General features: G+C 38.6%; 2 protein-coding genes and 3 pseudogenes across 4 annotated transcripts; 1 reads left to right on the forward strand and 4 right to left on the reverse strand.

The window, feature by feature from the left end:
- The first annotated feature begins 4,748 nt into the window (after nt 1-4,748).
- Nucleotides 4,749-5,381, forward strand: LOC149141373 (putative disease resistance protein At5g43730). Its single transcript, XM_089451227.1, has one exon. The coding sequence runs from the start codon at nt 4,749-4,751 to the stop codon at nt 5,379-5,381; it is 633 nt and encodes a 210-aa protein (XP_089307353.1).
- A 2,871-nt stretch (nt 5,382-8,252) lies between these two features.
- Nucleotides 8,253-15,855, reverse strand: LOC149141374 (fatty acid elongase 3-like). 3 transcript variants are annotated; one of them, XM_089447268.1, is made up of 3 exons: nt 15,432-15,855; nt 12,467-14,019; nt 8,253-8,824 (listed from the first exon to the last, which is right to left on the reverse strand). In XM_089447268.1, exons 1-2 carry the CDS (start codon nt 15,820-15,822, stop codon nt 13,523-13,525), a joined length of 888 nt encoding a protein of 295 aa, XP_089303394.1. In that variant the 5' UTR covers nt 15,823-15,855; the 3' UTR covers nt 8,253-8,824; nt 12,467-13,522. The 3 variants fall into 3 exon arrangements, 1 of the variants encoding a protein (XP_089303394.1); XR_016264175.1 differs by lacking the exons at nt 12,467-14,019; nt 15,432-15,855 and adding an exon at nt 15,251-15,306; XR_016264174.1 differs by lacking the exons at nt 12,467-14,019; nt 15,432-15,855 and adding an exon at nt 8,959-9,042.
- Nucleotides 15,856-16,266: 411 nt separating this feature from the next.
- LOC149141375 (uncharacterized) lies at nt 16,267-17,961 on the reverse strand (annotated as a pseudogene).
- A 962-nt stretch (nt 17,962-18,923) lies between these two features.
- On the reverse strand, nt 18,924-19,955 carry LOC149141376 (fatty acid elongase 3-like pseudogene; annotated as a pseudogene).
- An 82-nt stretch (nt 19,956-20,037) lies between these two features.
- LOC149141377 (fatty acid elongase 3-like pseudogene) lies at nt 20,038-20,835 on the reverse strand (annotated as a pseudogene).
- Nucleotides 20,836-21,599: the final 764 nt, after the last annotated feature.

Below are 21,599 nucleotides of genomic sequence, written 5' to 3' on the forward strand. Positions count from 1 at the left end.
AAAATGTGTCAAATGAACACGAGGAAAGGAAAATTGTTGAACAACAACAATCTCAAGGTACTATTAATTCTTCACATGTAGAGGAAAGAGTAATGTATATTGGTTCTAGAAGATCTCGTACATAACATGAAGCCTTGGAAGACCTTTACAAGGGTTCATTACAGGATATTAAAGAGGGTTGCATGATTGCAATGCTAGCAGATGGAGATCCCAATGGATATCCATTCTAGATTGCTAAGGTTATAAAGGTCATTATAGAAAATGAAGACATTACAGGTGTTGAAGTACATTAGTATGCCAAAAATACACACCCATTCAATGGTGTGTACAAGCCAGAGCTGGTAGTTGATAAAACAAATTGGCGGAAAGAGAAAAAGAAAGGGTACAAATATAAATCTTCGCCGTACAAACCTCTTAAAATTGGAGAATGTTGACTTACTTTTTTATGACTTCAATTTAACAAAGAGAGGAACTCTTCGCCTCAAGACAATAAAGTTTTGAAGAGGTTGTTACCAGAAGAAACAATGTTGAGATGGGAGTCTGCTGAAACTAATCATAGATACAAAAGAACTTTGAAACTTGAAATGGTGGCATGCATGTGGAATCAGATGGGCACTAGTTGATGAAAGAGAAGAATATGGAACATCTTCATCTGCATCCAGTCATTCATCTGAAGATGTGAATTTTGATGGTGTGCAAGAAAATATGAGTGATTTTGAATGATTTTCTAAGACAATTTATATAACTGATGTTTTCATCGTATCTTGAAATAAAATTTTTGATTTCCATATGATGTTAAATGAAGTTATGCGTCATTTTTATGATTGTAGGATTATAATTTTTAATTATGATTAGTTTTATTGTTTAGAATATCTACAATGCGACAATAACTTAGAGACATAATTTATGTTTCATTCAATCTACAAGTGTTGACATTTTGATTAATTTAGTCATGTAATTTGTTTATAATGACATGGTTTAAATGTGTTGAAAACTTAGAGTTTTTTAATTCTATGGTTGAAAATTTTCCAATTTTTTTTATTTTTTATTTTTTATATTTAATGTTATGGTTGAAAACAATTAGAATTTTACCGATCTTTAGTGACATGTTATTATATGTTTAACAACATGGATGAAAACTGATGGAATTTTAATGTGTTTCAGATCCCATTATTTTATGTTTATCGTCATTACTAAAAAATGTTGAAATTATACCTCGGAAAGAAAATTGTTATTCTACGAAAAAGATTAGTGTGTTTTTTTCATAAAAAAACAATTGTTTTTTGCACAAAAAAATTCATTTTACTGCCATTTTTTAAATATGTTGAAAATTAACCCTAAAAAAACATCAATCGAGTATACACACTTTTCATTTTTAGTACTATTTTTCATGTTTTTTTGGGTTTTTGGGATAGAGTTCCCATTTTGAGTTTATAGTTCCCATTTCAAAGTTTACATTGTCATTGAGGATTCATGTGGAAGGAATATCTAGATTCAATCATACATGCACTCTGACATGAATGGGTTTCCAAAGTTGCATTAAAGGCATTACCATAACATTCTTAAGAACATTTGCTTGACTCATTATCAAGATCCTTCTTTTATTTCTCCTTCTTCGTATTTTCTTCCTTGTAATCTCTTCTAAAGTGCCCAACTTTTCCAAAGTTCTAGTATTTTTTATTTGAATTTACATGAGACTTTTGCCTCCCATGAGATTTAGATCTACTTGTTTCACTATTGTAACCTTTATCCTTTAATATCCCATGAATGGTCTAAGCCTCATTAGTGGATTCAATTTTTTTTCCTCACCTCCTCTGATAGTAAGGCAACCACAACTTCATCAAGCACTAATTTTTGTATAGTGCTTTCGATGGCTATTACCAGGTTGTCCCATGAACCAAGTAAAGAACGCAAAAGAGTCATACAAATATCCTCTGAATCCATGTTCACTCCAACTGAGACCAATTAGGTCACAATAGTATTAAATGCATTCAAGTGCTTAGCTACATAATCACCATAATCCATTCTCAAGGATAATTTTTTCTGTAGAAAAAGTTTATTTAACCAGAAATTTAGCTTGATAGAAATCCCCCAACTCCTTCAAGACAATATCTATAGTTTTTCTTCAAAATCATTCAATAAAATGGAATTCACTAAAAAACGCTTGACATGGATCCTTACCTTTCTCTCCAACACCAGCCATTTTTCAAGTGACATACTAATGGTTTGTGATCATGATATTGCAATCCATAGATCTCTATCTACAAGGAGATCCTCCATCTTGAGCTTTGAAATCTCAAAATTAGTGTCATTAAACTTCTCCAATTCTATTCTAGAGTTGCTCACCATTTCCTTCCAATAACACTGCCCCTTGCATAAGCTCCCACTCAAAAAAATATTAGATTAAAAATAATTTTCCCTTACAACTTGGATTCAAGGTAATTAGGGTCTGATACTAAATGAAAGGAAGTTGAGGTGCGAAATACACTTCCTAGACAAATATATGAGGGAAGAATGTGTAGAAAATTCATATTAAAAGTAGTTGCAAACACATTAACTGAACAAAAAAACATTAACAAGATATCTTGGGGAAAACCCTTCTAGTAGACAAACCCCACTCTCTAAAGCACATTTATATTATTTAGCAACAAATGGTTAGAATACTAAAATTCATGTGCTCTCTCGAAGAGTGTTCAATAATGGCTTAATTCCAGAGAAATTTTGGTAGCATAACAATAAGGAAATACTCTCTCTCTCTCTCCAACACTTAATATATAATGCATACTAGTACCGTAAACCATTTTTGATTTTATATTTCTACATCAAAAAACCACCAACAAGTTATTCTCTGCAACTACTCACTACTAAAATAATTCTTTGCATAGTGTTAAATTATTCCCTTATGCAATTGCTAAAACATTGTTTGCATAACTACTAAAATATTCATTACACAACTGTTGGAATATTTACTTCACAATCGTTGAAATATTTCGTGCATAACATCTGAAATATTGTTTTCACAACAACTAAAATATTTCCTGTACAATAGCTTAAATATCCCTTGCACAATTGCTGAAATATTCTTTACATAGCTCCTAAAATATTCACTTCATAACTATTAAATATTATCTTCTCAGTTGTTGAGATATTTTCTGCACAACTGTTATATTTATTTTCCGTGCTACAATTTTTTTTTGTTGCATTATAAGGTTTTCTACAAAACTACATAATTCCTCTATATCAATGTAAGGCTCTCCACATTCTCTATAGCACTGCTGAACTACTAAATTTGTTTGTCTTGCTACAAAATTTATCTATAGCATTATAAGGTTTTCTACAACACTACATAAGTCCTATATAGCCATGTGAGGTTCTTTGCAACGCTCTTGAAATTCACATCAATTTTGTAACATTCTCAGTAAGGATACAAAATTTCTCTGCAATAGTTTAATGTTATCAATAGTGCTACAAAATTTCTCTGCAATAGTGTAATGTTCTCTACATCTTTACACAGGTATTTTGCAGCACTTCAAGGTGTATGCCACATTTCCCAACATGTATTTTTGTTTTAGATTAATACTAGCATTTGCACCACATGTTGCAAAGAAAACGCCGTAAGGCAATGATGAGAAACAATAGCATAGAAGAAAGAAGTCAAAAGTTTATGCAATTTTGTTTCTTTATTGATGTTTTTTTTATCATATGTTATGTTTCAGGGAGATTCCAACGGGGATATCTTCAAAGTGAAGGATTTATGAAATTTTTTGAAATTTTTTTGCCCGGATTCCGACCACTTTTGGCGGTCCAGGCAATTCCTCCGCCTCGATAAACGCCTCCGGAAATATCACGGGCGGCTCTGCTAGCTCGTGCTCATTCGGAAACAACCTTTGATTCTGGCAGTCACTTAAAGCGCCTTTTGACTATTTCACTTACTCTACAAATCTAGTCAACAGCTTTAAAACTTTTGACTATTTAATTGACTTTCGAAATTTAATCAACCCTGGCATGCTGGATCTACATAAACTCAAGGGTTTGAGGCAATTGGAGATCATTGAATGTCCTAGAGTAAGTTTGTTTCCAACAGAATTTGGTCACAAAGGAGCATTTCCTCTTCTGGAAACATTTTCTCTTGCTTGGCTACCTACATTAAAGGAGTTGCCTGTAATAGAGAAAGGTGCAATGGCTTCACTTAAAATATTTAATATAATGGCACGTACAACATTAAATATATTACCAGAGAGTTATATGGATCTGAAGACACTTCAGAAAGTAAGAATTTTTGGTTGTCCAATAAGAAATATAGGAACTAGAGAGAACACTAATGTAGAAGTGATGGCAATGTCTATGGTAGACATGGAAGAAATTACAAAGAGATATTCCCAATTGTGAGATAAAAGGGAAAGTTGGTTGTATGGTGAATTTTGGTGCAATGAGCTCTTCTTCTTCAAGTACTTCCCATGGCCCTGTTGTTCCAACAGGCTCTGCAAAGATGAAATTGATCGAAGAGCCCCTTATAGTGGGACGGGATAAAGCATTTTCGATTCTCGAAAAGCTGGTGTTGTTGGCAAGGGTGGATCTGGAAAAACTCTTCTTTTGAAGACGCTCTTCAATAGCCAAAAGGTACGCAGTAATTCTAAGGATGGTTTATTACTTTGGCTCACTGTTTCCCAAAGTCCCTCTTTTACAAGTCTTAGAAATGCACTCCGTACCCAAATAGCCACACAAAAAATGTAAATTTGGGTGAAAATATGAACGAAGAAGAGGTAAAGCGATGGTTGAATCAGACAGTGCACCAGAGCACCGGGTTTATTTTGTTATTAGATGATGTATGGGGATGCAATGCTGCAGAATTGTTAGAGGAATTAGGTGTACTGTGCCCTGTAAGGAACTACTCCACCTCCAAAGTCATTGTCAGTTCCAGGGTTCGCGCTGCACTCTTAAAAACAGGTGTCGCAGATAAATACACAATAACAATGGAGGACTTGTCGGAAGATGAGAGTTGGAAGTTGTTTGCTTGTCACACTTTTCCATATAATAATGGAAATCTGCCAGCAAACATAGAAGAGGGAAAAGCCAAGCTTGTGTGTAAAAGGTGCAGAGGGCTTCCCCTCGCTATCAAAGTGGTTGGCAGGGCAATGGCCGGGAGTACTCATCCACAACAGTGGGAATGGGCTGTCCAAAGGCTGCCAAACGTGGACAGTGTGTACAATTGTGTTAGGTTGAGTTATGATGCACTCGGCTATGAGGATGCTGACCTGCAATTGTGCTATTTATATGGAAATCTGCCAGCAAACATAAATACCATGGTTGAGAAAACTAAGGAAATTATTACACAAGATGCTTTAGCTCTTTTATTGATTTTAATTTTGTGGAGCATGTGAAGTACATCATTGTTACAAAGTGGAATGGCTTTTAACACTCCATTGCACACTTTCACACATCCTCTAAATCCAAAATTTTATGATAAAAAATTCATTGCTCAAAGCAATGGGAAGAGGAAGACCCAACATAAGAACGTGACCAATGGAGTGAAAAAATTCTTTCAAAGGTTGTACTTCTTTACAAATTGATGCAAAGGAAGAATTTGCTTGTTTCGTTGCTCGGTTAGAAGATTTTGTAGACATCAGTTTTGGATGAAAGGAGGACAATGAACTCATTTAAATGGAGGACTTGTCATGGGGCAAATGGTGTTTATTTGCAATGACTTGCCACTCGTATGCTATCACAAGTGGCAAGCTCTTTATCAATGGAACAGAATTGAGCTCCTATAGTTTCATTAATTCTATGAAGCACAACAAGTTGGGATTGTAGAAAATTGAGGATCCTGTATATGTGCATTCAAACCTACACCTTGTGTCTCATAAAGGTAAAGAATGTACAAGTGGACGGCCAGCAAGTCCCCAATAATTTGAGTATATGTGCATTCAAACTACACCTTGTGTCTCATAAAGGTAAAGAATGTACAAGTGGACGGCCAGCAAGTCCCCAATAATTTGAGGATATTTCTTAAGGATCCAAAAACCCAGGAACTCAGAGACACAAGTTACATCGGTGTTTCTACGGACAAATTCCTTACAACATAGAAAAAAACAAACCCAAACATTTGAGAATTGATATTTATTACTTGTACGATAGTAAATGAAACATAAAGTGCTTTCTTTTGGTTCATGCCCATTCCAGAATACATAACTTCTAATCACATCAATACTTGCTTCCTTGGCCTTGGCAGTCAAATCTGGCCACATCTGTCATACCCTATAGCAAATCAGTGAGGCATATGTTGGACATTTAAAGTGAGGCCCAATGCAAACTTTCCACGCTTTTATTTAATGTTACATGCCAAATCTATGGAAAACAGTGAATCAATAACAACAACCCAAACCCAATATGAGTTTATCAGTGTGAGACTCAGGGGTACTTCCCACACACTGTTCTTTTATGTATGCTCTCTCAGCTGCATGCTATAGCACAGTGTACCCTTTGATCTATGGTACTATAAAACTTGAATGAGAAGGGCATGCCCTCTCTTCAGGGCATACAGAGGTGGGCTATGGAATTTTACTATTCAACCCTTCATAGAGTGACTTTGTTGGATCCTATGAGGATGATTTAGAGAGTATTCCGGGTCAACAGGATTACTCTGAGCAAAAACGTAACCAACTAGATAGTGATACTGTTAAGATGTTACCCAGATTAGGTACGAGGCCACAAGATAATTTAGACTCCATTACAGCCATGTTGGAACCATTGTTGGCTTTGTGTATGGCTGTTTTTAGTTATAGCCTATCAGGGTCTTCAATCTCGTATGCAAACTAAACTCATCCACCTCTAATTACCACCTTGAATAGAGATACAAGACCCCCCAGACAGACTATGCACTCCCCTTTATCAAAGACTGCATACATATTTAATATAGTTTTCATGAAACCACTAGCACATCATTGCCATTATCATCAATTATCGTTCTGCAGTTTAATATGTTCAGTGAGTCGTTAAAACTACAATTCCTTAAATATGTGATGCCATGTTGTACGGAAGCATATCAGTGAAATAATTTCACAATGGAGTCACCTCAGACTTGACAACTGCTGATTTTACATGACCAGTGTAACAACTGCCCTCCATAAATAACTTAATAAGTTAATGGAACAGTACTTCATATATACATTAAATTAGTTGACTATATAGTGTATACACCATGAATCTGAAACTTAACACAGCACACTACAGGACTGATTCCTATTCATTGTTTACTCATCAGTATCACAGTATTTCATGTTATTACCATCAGAAAAAACAGGTAAATATACAAACTACCACCTTGAATAGAGATACAAGACCGCCCAGACAGACTATGCACTCCCTTTATCAAAGACTATGCATACATATTTAATATAGTTTTCATGAAACCACTAGCACATTATTGCCATTATCATCAATTTTTGTTCTGCGGTTTAATATGTTCAGTGAGTCGTTAAAACTACAATTCCTTAAATATGTGATGCCATGTTGTACCGAAGCAAATCAGTGAAATAATTTCACAATGGAGTCACCTCAGACCTGACAACTGCTGATATTTACATGAACAGAGTAACAACTGCCCTTCACAAATAACTTAATAAGTTAATGGAACAGTACTTCATATATACATTAAATTAGTTGACTATATAGTGTATACACAATGAATCTGAAACTTAACAAAGCACACTACAGGACTGATTCCCATTCATTGTTTACTCAACAGTATCACAGTATTTCATGTTTTCTCCGTAATTTATGTTATGACCATCAGAAAGAACAGGGAAATACACAAACTCACTACTGATACACTCCTAGATTGACAACAGTATTAGCAGAACAATAATCAACCAACATATACTGGACAAAACAAAAAAACCAGCAAAGGGAGTGTGGCAAGTACTCAATAAAAGGTGATACAATGATGAATCAGCAAGAGAGTTTACCTCAACTTTCTTAATCAATTGGTTGCAAATATTTAAGGAAAGCACACACTGTTGCTTCGTGTGATAACTACGCGCTTTCTAAATATTAACACCATATTTGTGGTTGCTTGATAACTTTTGCTTGGTGTCCTAATTTTCTCTACCAATAGACAAACACAAGCTTTCTAAATCTTAACACCTGACCAATCAGACCCCTAATAATAACCACCTTCATAGCCCAATAAAATTATCCCAGACAAAAGTAGAACTTTTCAGAAATGTAAGATGATTATGCAATACACAAAATGATGAGTAGGAACACTGCCAGATGGGTAACAGTTCAATGCCAATTCAATCAACCTTCATGCAACCAAGGAAAACCAACTCACCTTTGCAGTATTGAATGCCACATTCTTGCAATGGGATATATGCTGACAGACCATGCAGGCAAGTCAGATGTCAAATTATGAATGGTGGCAGTTATATCAGATCTAAACATCCGTGTTTGACAGACAAGCAACACATAGACCTAGTTTTCTTCTGTAAACATGTGCATGTAGCATCATCCAAGCAACGCTTTTCAATCATGCAAATTCAGACTCTTTGGTAGTGAGCAATGCCTCATCCCCATAAAATGAACTTCAAACAATATTCCAAGTTGAAAGAAATTTTCCTAATGTACACAATTTTTGTGTTATGCACCTCTCATAAGGCCAACTTACTAATACAAGCATGACAAATATTGAATATCTCTAGAGAAGGACCTAATGAGAAATCCTCAGGTTTTCCCGCAAGGCAGGGCATTGCTGCTAATCTCAATTGCCACAAGGATCTTCTTTCGAATGTTGTGGCTCTTCTTCCTCATCTCCATCCGTGGTTTCCTGTACAATAATTGTTAACCAAAATTTATAAGAAAAGGCCATACATATTAAAAATCTTATACATTCATTTAACCACCATCACATTTATAACAGAAAAAGACGAAAGTTTAAGGATAAGAATTACAGTTACTTACAGTTCCTCAGTTTTCTGAATAATTGTTCAAGGCGCAGTTTCATGTTATTCTCTTTGCAAAATATTGTTTCCTGTGACTCAAATTCTAAGTTACCGGATCCGTGAGGTCTAATGGAAGGATCAGCGGATCCCCGGATCAGAGACGGATTCGGATCCGGATCCGCAAAGATCCGTTCCGTCCAGCTCTTCTCGGGTAAAAAACAGTCAACGTCAAACACACAAATTTGCAGCAAATGTCAGAACAAAATTCGAAAACAGAAAATTTAATCAACGCAAGCCAATTAAGAAATGGATTAATGAATTGGCGTCTGCGAATAAACTTCCTTTCGGTCCAGCGTCTCTCGGGTAAAAAACCGTCAAGGTCAATGCACAAATCTGCAGCAAATGTCAAAACAAAATTCCAAAACATAAAATTTAATCATCCGCGCAAGCCAATTAATGAATGATCAGAGACGGATTAATGAATCCACGTTCGCGAAAATAAACTAGGGAGTCTGCCAATTTATTATTTTATGTTATTGGACCATATTATAAGGTTTAATACAAAACATTATAAACCTTAAAGTTTAATGCAGGTTACGTGAAGTTCTTTTTTATCGGCACGAGGTTACGTGAAGTTTATAATCCACTCACATTTATTCAGATATTTTAAAGTTTATTTTGAAATTTAAAATCTAAATTTTTATTTACATATTTCTAAAGTTTAAAATTAAATTTTTATTTAGATATTTTTAAAGTTTAAAAAGTAAGAAGTTATTTAGATATTATAAAGTTTAAAAATAATTTTTATTTTAATCAATTTTGAAAGTTTTTTTTTTCAAGTTTTAAAATTAAGTTTAATAATTTGCTTAATATAAATATTATAACTAATAATTAATGTTTAAATATATATAAATAATGTATTAATTCTATTATGATTAAATTAATAATTATTTTTAAAGTATTATATTGGAGTTATATATTTAAAAATTCACATATAATTTTTTTTAATATAAATTTAATTAATGTTTAATTAATATTTATAAATGATATATTAAGTTTGAAATTATTTATATAATAATTATTTACTGTATGTAAAAATTATATATTTAAAAATTAGCGTATGTCTTTTTTTTTATATATTTATATAACTTTAAATTTTAAAAATTTTAAAATATTTTATATTTGCATGTACTTGCCGTTTCCTTGACGTTTCCGGATCCTGGTTTTTCAAAAAACTGGCGGATCCGTATCCGAATCCGGATCTGGATCCGAATCCTGGTAACTTAGCTCAAATTGGGTAGCTTCTCCAAGGCTGTTGGAAATCTTTTCGAAGGTCAATGATACATGTTCAAGACACGGACAGAGTTTGGGCAGTATCGTTCCACAGTCTATTGTTTGATACCCATGGTAACAATCCATAATGAAACTGGGTAGTTTCTTCATGTCCTCCATATACTGGGGAAGATCCTTCATTACCCCATATAAATTTTCCTTGGTTGATGTCCTCCATATTTGGTGGAAGATCTTTCATTACCCCATATAAATTTTACTTGTACTTCAACCATAGCTGCGTCATCTCCAGCCAATTCCCCACTATGCTTTCTTTAATTCCTGACTTTATCCTGGTTTAATATTTGACAAATAGATGTGACAGATTTCTGAAACCTTCAAACTCCAAACCCCATATAAATTTTCCTTGTACTTCAACCATAGGTGCGTCCTCTCCCGCCAATTCCCCATTATGCTTTCTTTAATTCCTGACTTTTCCCTGGTTTAATATTTGACAAACAGATGTAACAGGTTTGTGAGACCCTTCAAACTCCAAACATTTGCAGAAGCTTCAGTTTCTACACTTAATCCAGGAGTTGACTATTGAATATAGAGTGCTTAGTTTAGAGATTTCATGTGAAATCATCCATAAGTTCAAGCGTCCATTTAAATTAAGAAACTTGAGATTTTCAAGCTCTCCAATCTGAGATGGGAATGATTCTAAATATGCAAACAATGAAAGCATTAAATAATTGAAATCTAGAAATATAGCAATCTCTAGAGGCAAACCCTTGAATCATTATGTGAAGAACTCAAATGTAAATTGCCATATCACGAAGAACATTATCATGAGTTCTTCGATGGCATGCCCTATTGACTTCCTAAGTCCCCTTATTTTTTAAATTCTGAAACAAACCACGAGCTCCCTGAAGATTTCCATAGTTGCACCCAATGGCCATGCCCATTAAATAGTTTCTCTTTTTTGCTCAAAGCAAGCCCTTGGGCAATCTATATTTGTACTAATTTGTCCACATCGAATCTGCGTCTCCCATAAGCATGGCAGAAGAGAAGAAGCAAATCTCGACGTTTGAAAGGGGCAAAGAACCATAACTCCATTTTAATCGCTGATACAGGTCTTGATCAACGGGAGCATGAGTGTGTGGAAAAGATGGATCTGAGGGTTTCATCAAAGGTAAAGAAATCTCCCATTCATCTACACATCTTTTGCCCTTCATGGCTGCGGATACTGCGTCTAATGCCAAAGGAAAACATTTATACTCGTCCGCAACGGAGTATTCCAACTCCATAGGAGCATGGTCCTCTTTGAAAGCTATTCTTGCAAACATCCACGCTTCTTATCCAGAGAGGGGCTGTATTTCAATGGACTTCTCAGTGTCAGATCCTTCCTCCGAGTAGGGAATGCGATCGTGATTTCACAACTCGGCCAATACCTCAAATAATTTCTTGTTTCCTGCAACAACAATCAAAGATTTTTAAAATCTTGAAAAACTGTGACCCAAATAGCATCATAGAGGACATTACTGCCCTTAAACTTGTTACAGACCATTTATAACAAAGATGCTATCACAATGCCAGCATGCCATTACACCATTTAAACGAACTCGGTCAACATCTGCAAGCCACGTCTTTCCCTAGGTTTGAGCATCTTTAATCACAGAACCTACGATCCCTAAGGTTGCACAACACTCTAGTCCCCTCACCCTGCTTAAAACAAAATTACTAACACAGAGGATATGGACGGATCTGGCATCTTCTCAGTCTGAGCCAACCTATCAACATCAGCTGTTGCCCATATTGCCAACCCAACCTGTGCTCATGATGCCCATGAAATGTGAAGGCAAAAATAACAAGCACAACAGCTGCCAAGCACCCCACCTAAAACAAATATGCTAAAAAAGAGAGATGGGATGGATGGATCTGGCCTATTCTCTACTGGAACCGACCCAGGGTCGGGTGCCCTAATCATGCATTCTATACGCTGGACAGAGGATCGAAAAACTTGGTTTCCTCAAATGACCATCCACCGCCAAAACACAATCAAATATTCAGAGAAAAATAAAAGAAGGGAAAGACTTACACCTCACAGCACTGTGAAAAGCTTCGCTTATAGATCACGCTATAAACATTTTGTAACTGCTATAAATCGTTCCTTCCGTTTCAGAAAGGGCCATTGATCTGATATGACAAACATGGGAAGGGAAAGAAAGATCAGGTCTATAGGGTTTGTAAAATCTTACCTGAAATTCCGCACCTGGGAGTCCATCGAGAGGTCCAATTCGATTGATCTGTTTGCGCACTCGACAATCTCATCTGATACAAAACCTTATAATTGCAAAAAGCAGAACGACGAATGGGATCTAAGTTGTTAATTTATTTAATTTTTATTTTGAAAAGAAGACTCTTCCCTTTGGGCGCGTACCTATTGGGAAACAGAATATCCATTGTTTAGAGGCATATGGCCTTCCCCACAACCACCGTGTTTCTTCCATCTCAAGGCTTGTAGCTTCCCAGGAACCCACCACCATAAGAGCCGAAAGAGAGAGTATTATCATGTTGTGAATTGCGGGAATAGGACCAAGGCGAATTGGGTATGTTTTTTTCTTCATTATGTGCCATAAAGTTGCAGTTAGGAGCAAATAACTTACCATTGCAGCGATCAAAAACTGCCAGGAGGCCCCCCAGGTGCTTGTGCTGCTCCATTGAAAGTGGGTGATTGTGAGATATTGTGCTGTCCAGTACCTGATATCCCGAGCCAGGTTTGAGAATGAAACCATTGCCAGGAGGCCCCCCAGGTGCTTGTGCTGCTCCATTGAAAGTGGGTGATTGTGAGATATTGTGCTGTCCAGTACCTGATATCCCGAGCCAGGTTTGAGAATGAAACCATTCCGAAATAAGGCGCTGAGTCTATCAATCCTAAACTTTTGGTGGATAGATCAGGAAAACCAGGCGCTATACCCAAGGAATGGTGGCCACGGGCTCTGCAGGATACAGAGCAGAAGGAGCGTCCATGTAACTGTATCGATCTTCGCTGGAGTTGTGACATTTATTTATCCCTCTCATCACTAAGATCAAGGGATACCAAGTCCAGTTACTGGTTACCCCAAAAATCTTCCTCGGTATTGAGGATGGGGTTTGAGACCTGCGTTTGGTTAATTTTCCACACTGCCATCAGACCACAAACTCATGTCAATGTTATAATCAAATTTAGACAACAAGTTCATGTCCTTGTCATGATCAAATTTTAAAATGGGGGGTTGAGAACGGGCCCTCTGCTACAAAACACCATCTGAATGTCACTCCACCTTCCTTGCTACGCCTACCCTCATTTTACCTTTCCTGTATTGCCGCTTATGGAAGTTGAAAAAGAGTACTAACAGAGATGCATTGAACAGAGCATTAAAAATCCAAGCTCCCATTCTAGCACACCCATCCCCAGTGAAATGTAGCCACAGAAACACAATGGAAACCAAGAAACTGAACAAGAACTGCACAATCTGGCAATTCGTGACAGGTTTCTTCCATGGAGGCTGGAACCCAATGCTACATAGAAGATAGTATGCATACATCAGAGTATGCACTGATGCATTCGTAATCAATGCAATCACCTGTAGGGACTGTGAATACTCCAACCACAGAAAGCACATTACAACCACTACTGCGCGATGATAAACATGAAGAAAGGTCAAGGGCCTCTTTTTGAGAACAAGGATAATGGTGTCCATGAATTCATAAAATTTGCTTAGATAAAACACATACGACCAGAAGAAGACTCTTCCCTTTGGGCGCGTACCTATTGGGAAACAGAATATCCACTGTTTAGAGGCATATGGCCTTCCCCACAACCACCGTGTTTCTTCCATCTCAAGGCTTGTAGCTTCCCAGGAACCCACCACCATAAGAGCCGAAAGAGAGAGTATTATCATGTTGTGAATTGCGGGAATAGGACCAAGGCGAATTGGGTATGTTTTTTTCTTCGTTATGTGCCATAAAGTTGCAGTTAGGAGCAAATAACTTACCATTGCACAGAGCATTAAAAATCCAAGCTCCCATTCCAGCACACCCATCCCCAGTGAAATGTAGCCACAGAAACACAATGGAAACCAAGAAACTGAACAAGAACTGCACAATCTGGCAATTCGTGACAAGGACTTCTCAGTGTCAGATCCTTCCTCCGAGTAGGGAATGCGATCGTGATTTCACAACTCGGCCAATACCTCAAATAGTTTCTTGTTTCCTGCAACAACAATCAAAGATGTTTAAAATCTTGAAAAACTGTGACCCAAATAGCATCATAGAGGACATTACTGCCCTTAAACTTGTTACAGATCATTTATAACAAAGATGCTATCACAATGCCAGCATGCCATTACACCATTTAAACGAACTCGGTCAACATCTGCAAGCCACGTCTTTCCCTAGGTTTGAGCATCCTTAATCACAGAACCTACGATCCCTAAGGTTGCACAGCACTCTAGTCCCCTCACCCTGCTTAAAACAAAATTACTAACACAGAGGATATGGACGGATCTGGCATCTTCTCAGTCTGAGCCAACCTATCAACATCAGCTGTTGCCCATATTGCCAACCCAACCCGTGCTCATGATGCCCATGAAATGTGAAGGCAAAAATAACAAGCACAACAGCTGCCAAGCACCCCACCTAAAACAAATATGCTAAAAAAGAGAGATGGGATGGATGGATCTGGCCTATTCTCTACTGGAACCGACCCAGGATCGGGTGCCCTAATCATGCATTCTATACGCTGGACAGAGGATCGAAAAACTTGGTTTCCTCAAATGACCATCCACCGCCAAAACACAATCAAATATTCAGAGAAAAATAAAAGAAGGGAAAGACTTACACCTCACAGCACTGTGAAAAGCTTCGCTTATAGATCACGCTATAAACATTTTGTAACTGCTATAAATCGTTCCTTCCGTTTCAGAAAGGGCCATTGATCTGATCTGACAAACATGGGAATGGAAAGAAAGATCAGGTCTATAGGGTTTGTAAAATCTTACCTGAAATTCCGCACCTGGGAGTCCATCGAGAGGTCCATTTCGATTGATCTGTTTGCGCACTTGACAATCTCATCTGATACAAAACCTTATATTGCAAAAAGCAGAACGACGAATGGGATCTAAGTTGTTAATTTATTTAATTTTTATTTTGAAAAGAAGACTCTTCCCTTTGGGCGCGTACCTATTGGGAAACAAAATATCCATTGTTTAGAGGCATATGGCCTTCCCCACAACCACCGTGTTTCTTCCATCTCAAGGCTTGTAGCTTCCCAGGAACCCACCACCATAAGAGCCGAAAGAGAGAGTATTATCATGTTGTGAATTGCGGGAATAGGACCAAGGCGAATTGGGTATGTTTTTTTCTTCATTATGTGCCATAAAGTTGCAGTTAGGAGCAAATAACTTACCATTGCAGCGATCAAAAACTGCCAGGAGGCCCCCCAGGTGCTTGTGCTGCTCCATTGAAAGTGGGTGATTGTGAGATATTGTGCTGTCCAGTACCTGATATCCCGAGCCAGGTTTGAGAATGAAAACATTGCCAGGAGGCCCCCCAGGTGCTTGTGTTGCTCCATTGAAAGTGGGTGATTGTGAGATATTGTGCTGTCCAGTACCTGATATCCCGAGCCAGGTTTGAGAATGAAACCATTCCAAAATCAGGCGCTAAGTCTATCAATCCTAAACTTTTGGTGGATAGATCAGGAAAACCAGGCGCTATACCCAAGGAATGGTGGCCACGGGCTCTGCAGGATACAGAGCAGAAGGAGCGTCCATGTAACTGTATCGATCTTCGCCGGAGTTGTGACATTTATTTATCCCTCTCATCACTAAGATCAAGGGATACCAAGTCCAGTTACTGGTTACCCCAAAAATCTTCCTCGGTATTGAGGATGGGGTTTGAGACCTGCGTTTGGTTAATTTTCCACACTGCCATCAGACCACAAACTCATGTCAATGTTATAATCAAATTTAGACAACAAGTTCATGTCCTTGTCATGATCAAATTTTAAAATGGGGGGTTGAGAACGGGCCCTCTGCTACAAAACACCATCTGAATGTCACTCCACCTTCCTTGCTACGCCTACCCTCATTTTACCTTTCCTGTATTGCCGCTTATGGAAGTTGAAAAAGAGTACTAACAGAGATGCATTGAACAGAGCATTAAAAATCCAAGCTCCCATTCCAGCACACCCATCCCCAGTGAAATGTAGCCACAAAAACACAATGGAAACCAAGAAACTGAACAAGAACTGCACAATCTGGCAATTCGTGACAGGTTTCTTCCATGGAGGCTGGAACCCAATGCTACACAGAAGATAGTATGCATACATCAGAGTATGCACTGATGCATTCGTAATCAATGCAATCACCTGTAGGGACTGTGAATACTCCAACCACAGAAAGCACATTACAACCACTACTGCGTGATGATAAACATGAAGAAAGGTCAAGGGCCTCTTTTTGAGAACAAGGATAATGGTGTCCATGAATTCATAAAATTTGCTTAGATAAAACACATACGACCAGAAGAAGACTCTTCCCTTTGGGCGCGTACCTATTGGGAAACAAATATCCACTGTTTAGAGGCATATGGCCTTCCCCACAACCACCGTGTTTCTTCCATCTCAAGGCTTGTAGCTTCCCAGGAACCCACCACCATAAGAGCCGAAAGAGAGAGTATTATCATGTTGTGAATTGCGGGAATAGGACCAAGGCGAATTGGGTATGTTTTTTTCTTCATTATGTGCCATAAAGTTGCAGTTAGGAGCAAATAACTTACCATTGCAAAGAGCATTAAAAATCCAAGCTCCCATTCCAGCACACCCATCCCCAGTGAAATGTAGCCACAGAAACACAATGGAAACCAAGAAACTGAACAAGAACTGCACAATCTGGCAATTCGTGACAAGTTTCTTCCATGGAGGCTGGAACCCAATGCTACACAGAAGATAGTATGCATACATCAGAGTATGCACTGATGCCAAGTTTCTTCCATGGAGGCTGGAACCTAATGCTACAGAGAAGATAGTATGCATACATCAGAGTATGCACTGATGCATTCGTAATCAATGTAATCACCTGTAGGGACTGTGAATACTCCAACCACAGAAAGCACATTACAACCACTACTGCGTGATGACAAACATGAAGAAAGGTCAAGGGCCTCTTTTTGAGAACAAGGATAATGGTGTCCATGAATTCATAAAATTTGCTTAGATAAAACACATACGACCAGAAGAAGACTCTTCCCTTTGGGCGCGTACCTATTGGGAAACAGAATATCCACTGTTTAGAGGCATATGGCCTTCCCCACAACCACCGTGTTTCTTCCATCTCAAGGCTTGTAGCTTCCCAGGAACCCACCACCATAAGAGCCGAAAGAGAGAGTATTATCATGTTGTGAATTGCGGGAATAGGACCAAGGCGAATTGGGTATGTTTTTTTCTTCATTATGTGCCATAAAGTTGCAGTTAGGAGCAAATAACTTACCATTGCAGCGATCAAAAACTGCCAGGAGGCCCCCCAGGTGCTTGTGCTGCTCCATTGAAAGTGGGTGATTGTGGGATATTGTGCTGTCCAGTACCTGATATCCCGAGCCAGGTTTGAGAATGAAACCATTCCGAAATCAGGCGCTGAGTCTATCAATCCTAAACTTTTGGTGGATAGATCAGGAAAACCAGGCGCTATACCCAAGGAATGGTGGCCACGGGCTCTGCAGGATACAGAGCAGGAGGAGCGTCCATGTAACTGTATCGATCTTCGCCGGAGTTAGTAACCACGTGGAAATCGTTCCTTCCGTTTCAGAAAGGGCCATTGATCTGATATGACAAACATGGGAAGGGAAAGAAAGATCAGGTCTATAGGGTTTGTAAAATCTTACCTGAAATTCCGCACCTGGGAGTCCATCGAGAGGTCCAATTCGATTGATCTGTTTGCGCACTCGACAATCTCATCTGATACAAAACCTTATAATTGCAAAAAGCAGAACGACGAATGGGATCTAAGTTGTTAATTTATTTAATTTTTATTTTGAAAAGAAGACTCTTCCCTTTGGGCGCGTACTTATTGGGAAACAGAATATCCACTGTTTAGAGGCATATGGCCTTCCCCACAACCACCGTGTTTCTTCCATCTCAAGGCTTGTAGCTTCCCAGGAACCCACCACCATAAGAGCCGAAAGAGAGAGTATTATCATGTTGTGAATTGCGGGAATAGGACCAAGGCGAATTGGGTATGTTTTTTTCTTCATTATGTGCCATAAAGTTGCAGTTAGGAGAAAATAACTTACCATTGCAGCGATCAAAAACTGCCAGGAGGCCCCCCAGGTGCTTGTGCTGCTCCATTGAAAGTGGGTGATTGTGAGATATTGTGCTGTCCAGTACCTGATATCCCGAGCCAGGTTTGAGAATGAAAACATTGCCAGGAGGCCCCCCAGGTGCTTGTGCTGCTCCATTGAAAGTGGGTGATTATGAGATATTGTGCTGTCCAGTACCTGATATCCCGAGCCAGGTTTGAGAATGAAACCATTCCAAAATCAGGCGCTGAGTCTATCAATCCTAAACTTTTGGTGGATAGATCAGGAAAACCAGGCGCTATACCCAAGGAATTGTGGCCACGGGCTCTGCAGGATATAGAGCAGAAGGAGCGTCCATGTAACTATATCGATCTTCGCCGGAGTTGTGACATTTATTTATCCCTCTCATCACTAAGATCAAGGGATACCAAGTCCAGTTACTGGTTACCCCAAAAATCTTCCTCGGTATTGAGGATGGGGTTTGAGACCTGCGTTTGGTTAATTTTCCACACTGCCATCAGACCACAAACTCATGTCAATGTTATAATCAAATTTAGACAACAAGTTCATGTCCTTGTCATGATCAAATTTTAAAATGGGGGGTTGAGAACGGGCCCTCTGCTACAAAACACCATTTGAATGTCACTCCACCTTCCTTGCTACGCCTACCCTCATTTTACCTTTCCTGTATTGCCGCTTATGGAAGTTGAAAAAGAGTACTAACAGAGATGCATTGAACAGAGCATTAAAAATCCAAGCTCCCATTCCAGCACACCCATCCCCAGTGAAATGTAGCCACAGAAACACAATGGAAACCAAGAAACTGAACAAGAACTGCACAATCTGGCAATTCGTGACAGGTTTCTTCCATGGAGGCTGGAACCCAATGCTACACAGAAGATAGTATGCATACATCAGAGTATGCACTGATGCATTCGTAATCAATGCAATCACCTGTAGGGACTGTGAATACTCCAACCACAGAAAGCACATTACAACCACTACTGCGCGATGATAAACATGAAGAAAGGTCAAGGGCCTCTTTTTGAGAACAAGGATAATGGTGTCCATGAATTCATAAAATTTGCTTAGATAAAACACATACGACCAGAAGAAGACTCTTCCCTTTGGGCGCGTACCTATTGGGAAACAGAATATCCACTGTTTAGAGGCATATGGCCTTCCCCACAACCACCGTGTTTCTTCCATCTCAAGGCTTGTAGCTTCCCAGGAACCCACCACCATAAGAGCCGAAAGAGAGAGTATTATCATGTTGTGAATTGCGGGAATAGGACCAAGGCGAATTGGGTATGTTTTTTTCTTCATTATGTGCCATAAAGTTGCAGTTAGGAGCAAATAACTTACCATTGCAAAGAGCATTAAAAATCCAAGCTCCCATTCCAGCACACCCATCCCTAGTGAAATGTAGCCACAGAAACACAATGGAAACCAAGAAACTGAACAAGAACTACACAATCTGGCAATTCGTGACAAGTTTCTTCCATGGAGGCTGGAACCCAATGCTACACAGAAGATAGTATGCATACATCAGAGTATGCACTGATGCCAAGTTTCTTCCATGGAGGCTGGAACCCAATGCTACACAGAAGATAGTATGCATACATCAGAGTATGCACTGATGCATTCGTAATCAATGCAATCACCTGTAGGGACTGTGAATACTCCAACCACAGAAATCACATTACAACCACTACTGCGTGATGATAAACATGAAGAAAGGTCAAGGGCCTCTTTTTGAGAACAAGGATAATGGTGTCCATGAATTCATAAAATTTGCTTAGATAAAACACATACGACCAGAAGAAGACTCTTCCCTTTGGGCGCGTACCTATTGGGAAACAAAATATCCACTGTTTAGAGGCATATGGCCTTCCCCACAACCACCGTGTTTCTTCCATCTCAAGGCTTGTAGCTTCCCAGGAACCCACCACCATAAGAGCCGAAAGAGAGAGTATTATCATGTTGTGAATTGCGGGAATAGGACCAAGGCGAATTGGGTATGTTTTTTTCTTCATTATGTGCCATAAAGTTACAGTTAGGAGCAAATAACTTACCATTGCAGCGATCAAAAACTGCCAGGAGGCCCCCCAGGTGCTTGTGCTGCTCCATTGAAAGTGGGTGATTGTGGGATATTGTGCTGTCCAGTACCTGATATCCCGAGCCAGGTTTGAGAATGAAACCATTCCGAAATCAGGCGCTGAGTCTATCAATCCTAAACTTTTGGTGGATAGATCAGGAAAACCAGGCGCTATACCCAAGGAATGGTGGCCACGGGCTCTGCAGGATACAGAGCAGGAGGAGCGTCCATGTAACTGTATCGATCTTCGCCGGAGTTAGTAACCACGTGGAGGTATGTATAGTTGCTGGTTAATCTGACGGTAGAAGATGCTTCTATCGTCTAACATAGATAATCGATGGTCCATCGTCTAACATAGATAATTGATGGTCCATAATCGTCCACGCTAGCAGCTGGGGGTGTTGATTCCAGAGGGAACGCCTTACGGCGTAATAAATATTTATCTAACTTCGCAAAAAATTAGTAAATAATGCTCAACCATTCAAATCAATTCAATAAATTGAGATAATTCAAAAATTTCAAATAATTATATAAATGTCATATTTATTGAATTTAAATTTTCATTAAATTATATTTATTATAATTATAAGTGATTTACCCTGAATGGGGCGATGATAACAAAGCAAGGGGGTGGGGCGAGTTGCCACCATCCCACTTGATCGATAGGAAAGGGGATGTGGAAACACCCCCCCACAACTGATGGATCAAAATGACTTAGTGATTCCTAGAAGCGAGAGCCAAGGTAAATATTTCGAATTAGAACACTCAGGTGGATTAACGTGAGAAAGCATGAAGCTTAAGGCATTGAGTGTGCAATATTTAATCGGGAGAGATGGATTAAGGATAGTGTGTACTATCTTATGGAAAAAACCATCTTGAAACTTGCTTCAATTGAATCAATGCACCATTCAAGGGCTAGCGATCCAACAAAGCAAGGGGAGAGAAATGAAGGAGGAGTT

This window comes from Pinus tabuliformis, chromosome X, assembly GCF_031772625.1.
Source record: "Pinus tabuliformis cultivar Carrire ecotype Pingquan chromosome X, CPIR1, whole genome shotgun sequence".
In the NCBI taxonomy this organism is placed as follows: domain Eukaryota; kingdom Viridiplantae; phylum Streptophyta; class Pinopsida; order Pinales; family Pinaceae; genus Pinus; species Pinus tabuliformis.

What these genes read in the sequence shown, in the direction of transcription:
- LOC149141373 (XM_089451227.1), top strand. Translation starts at nt 4,749, where the DNA reads ATGAACGAAGAAGAGGTAAAGCGATGGTTGAATCAGACAGTGCACCAG.
- LOC149141374 (XM_089447268.1), bottom strand. Translation starts at nt 15,822, where the DNA reads ATGGAGCAACACAAGCACCTGGGGGGCCTCCTGGCAATGTTTTCATTC. An exon ending in GATATTTTGTTTCCCAATAG is followed by an intron (nt 14,020 to 15,431) that starts GTACGCGCCCAA and finishes GTTTCCCAATAG; the next exon opens with GTACGCGCCCAAAGGGAAGA.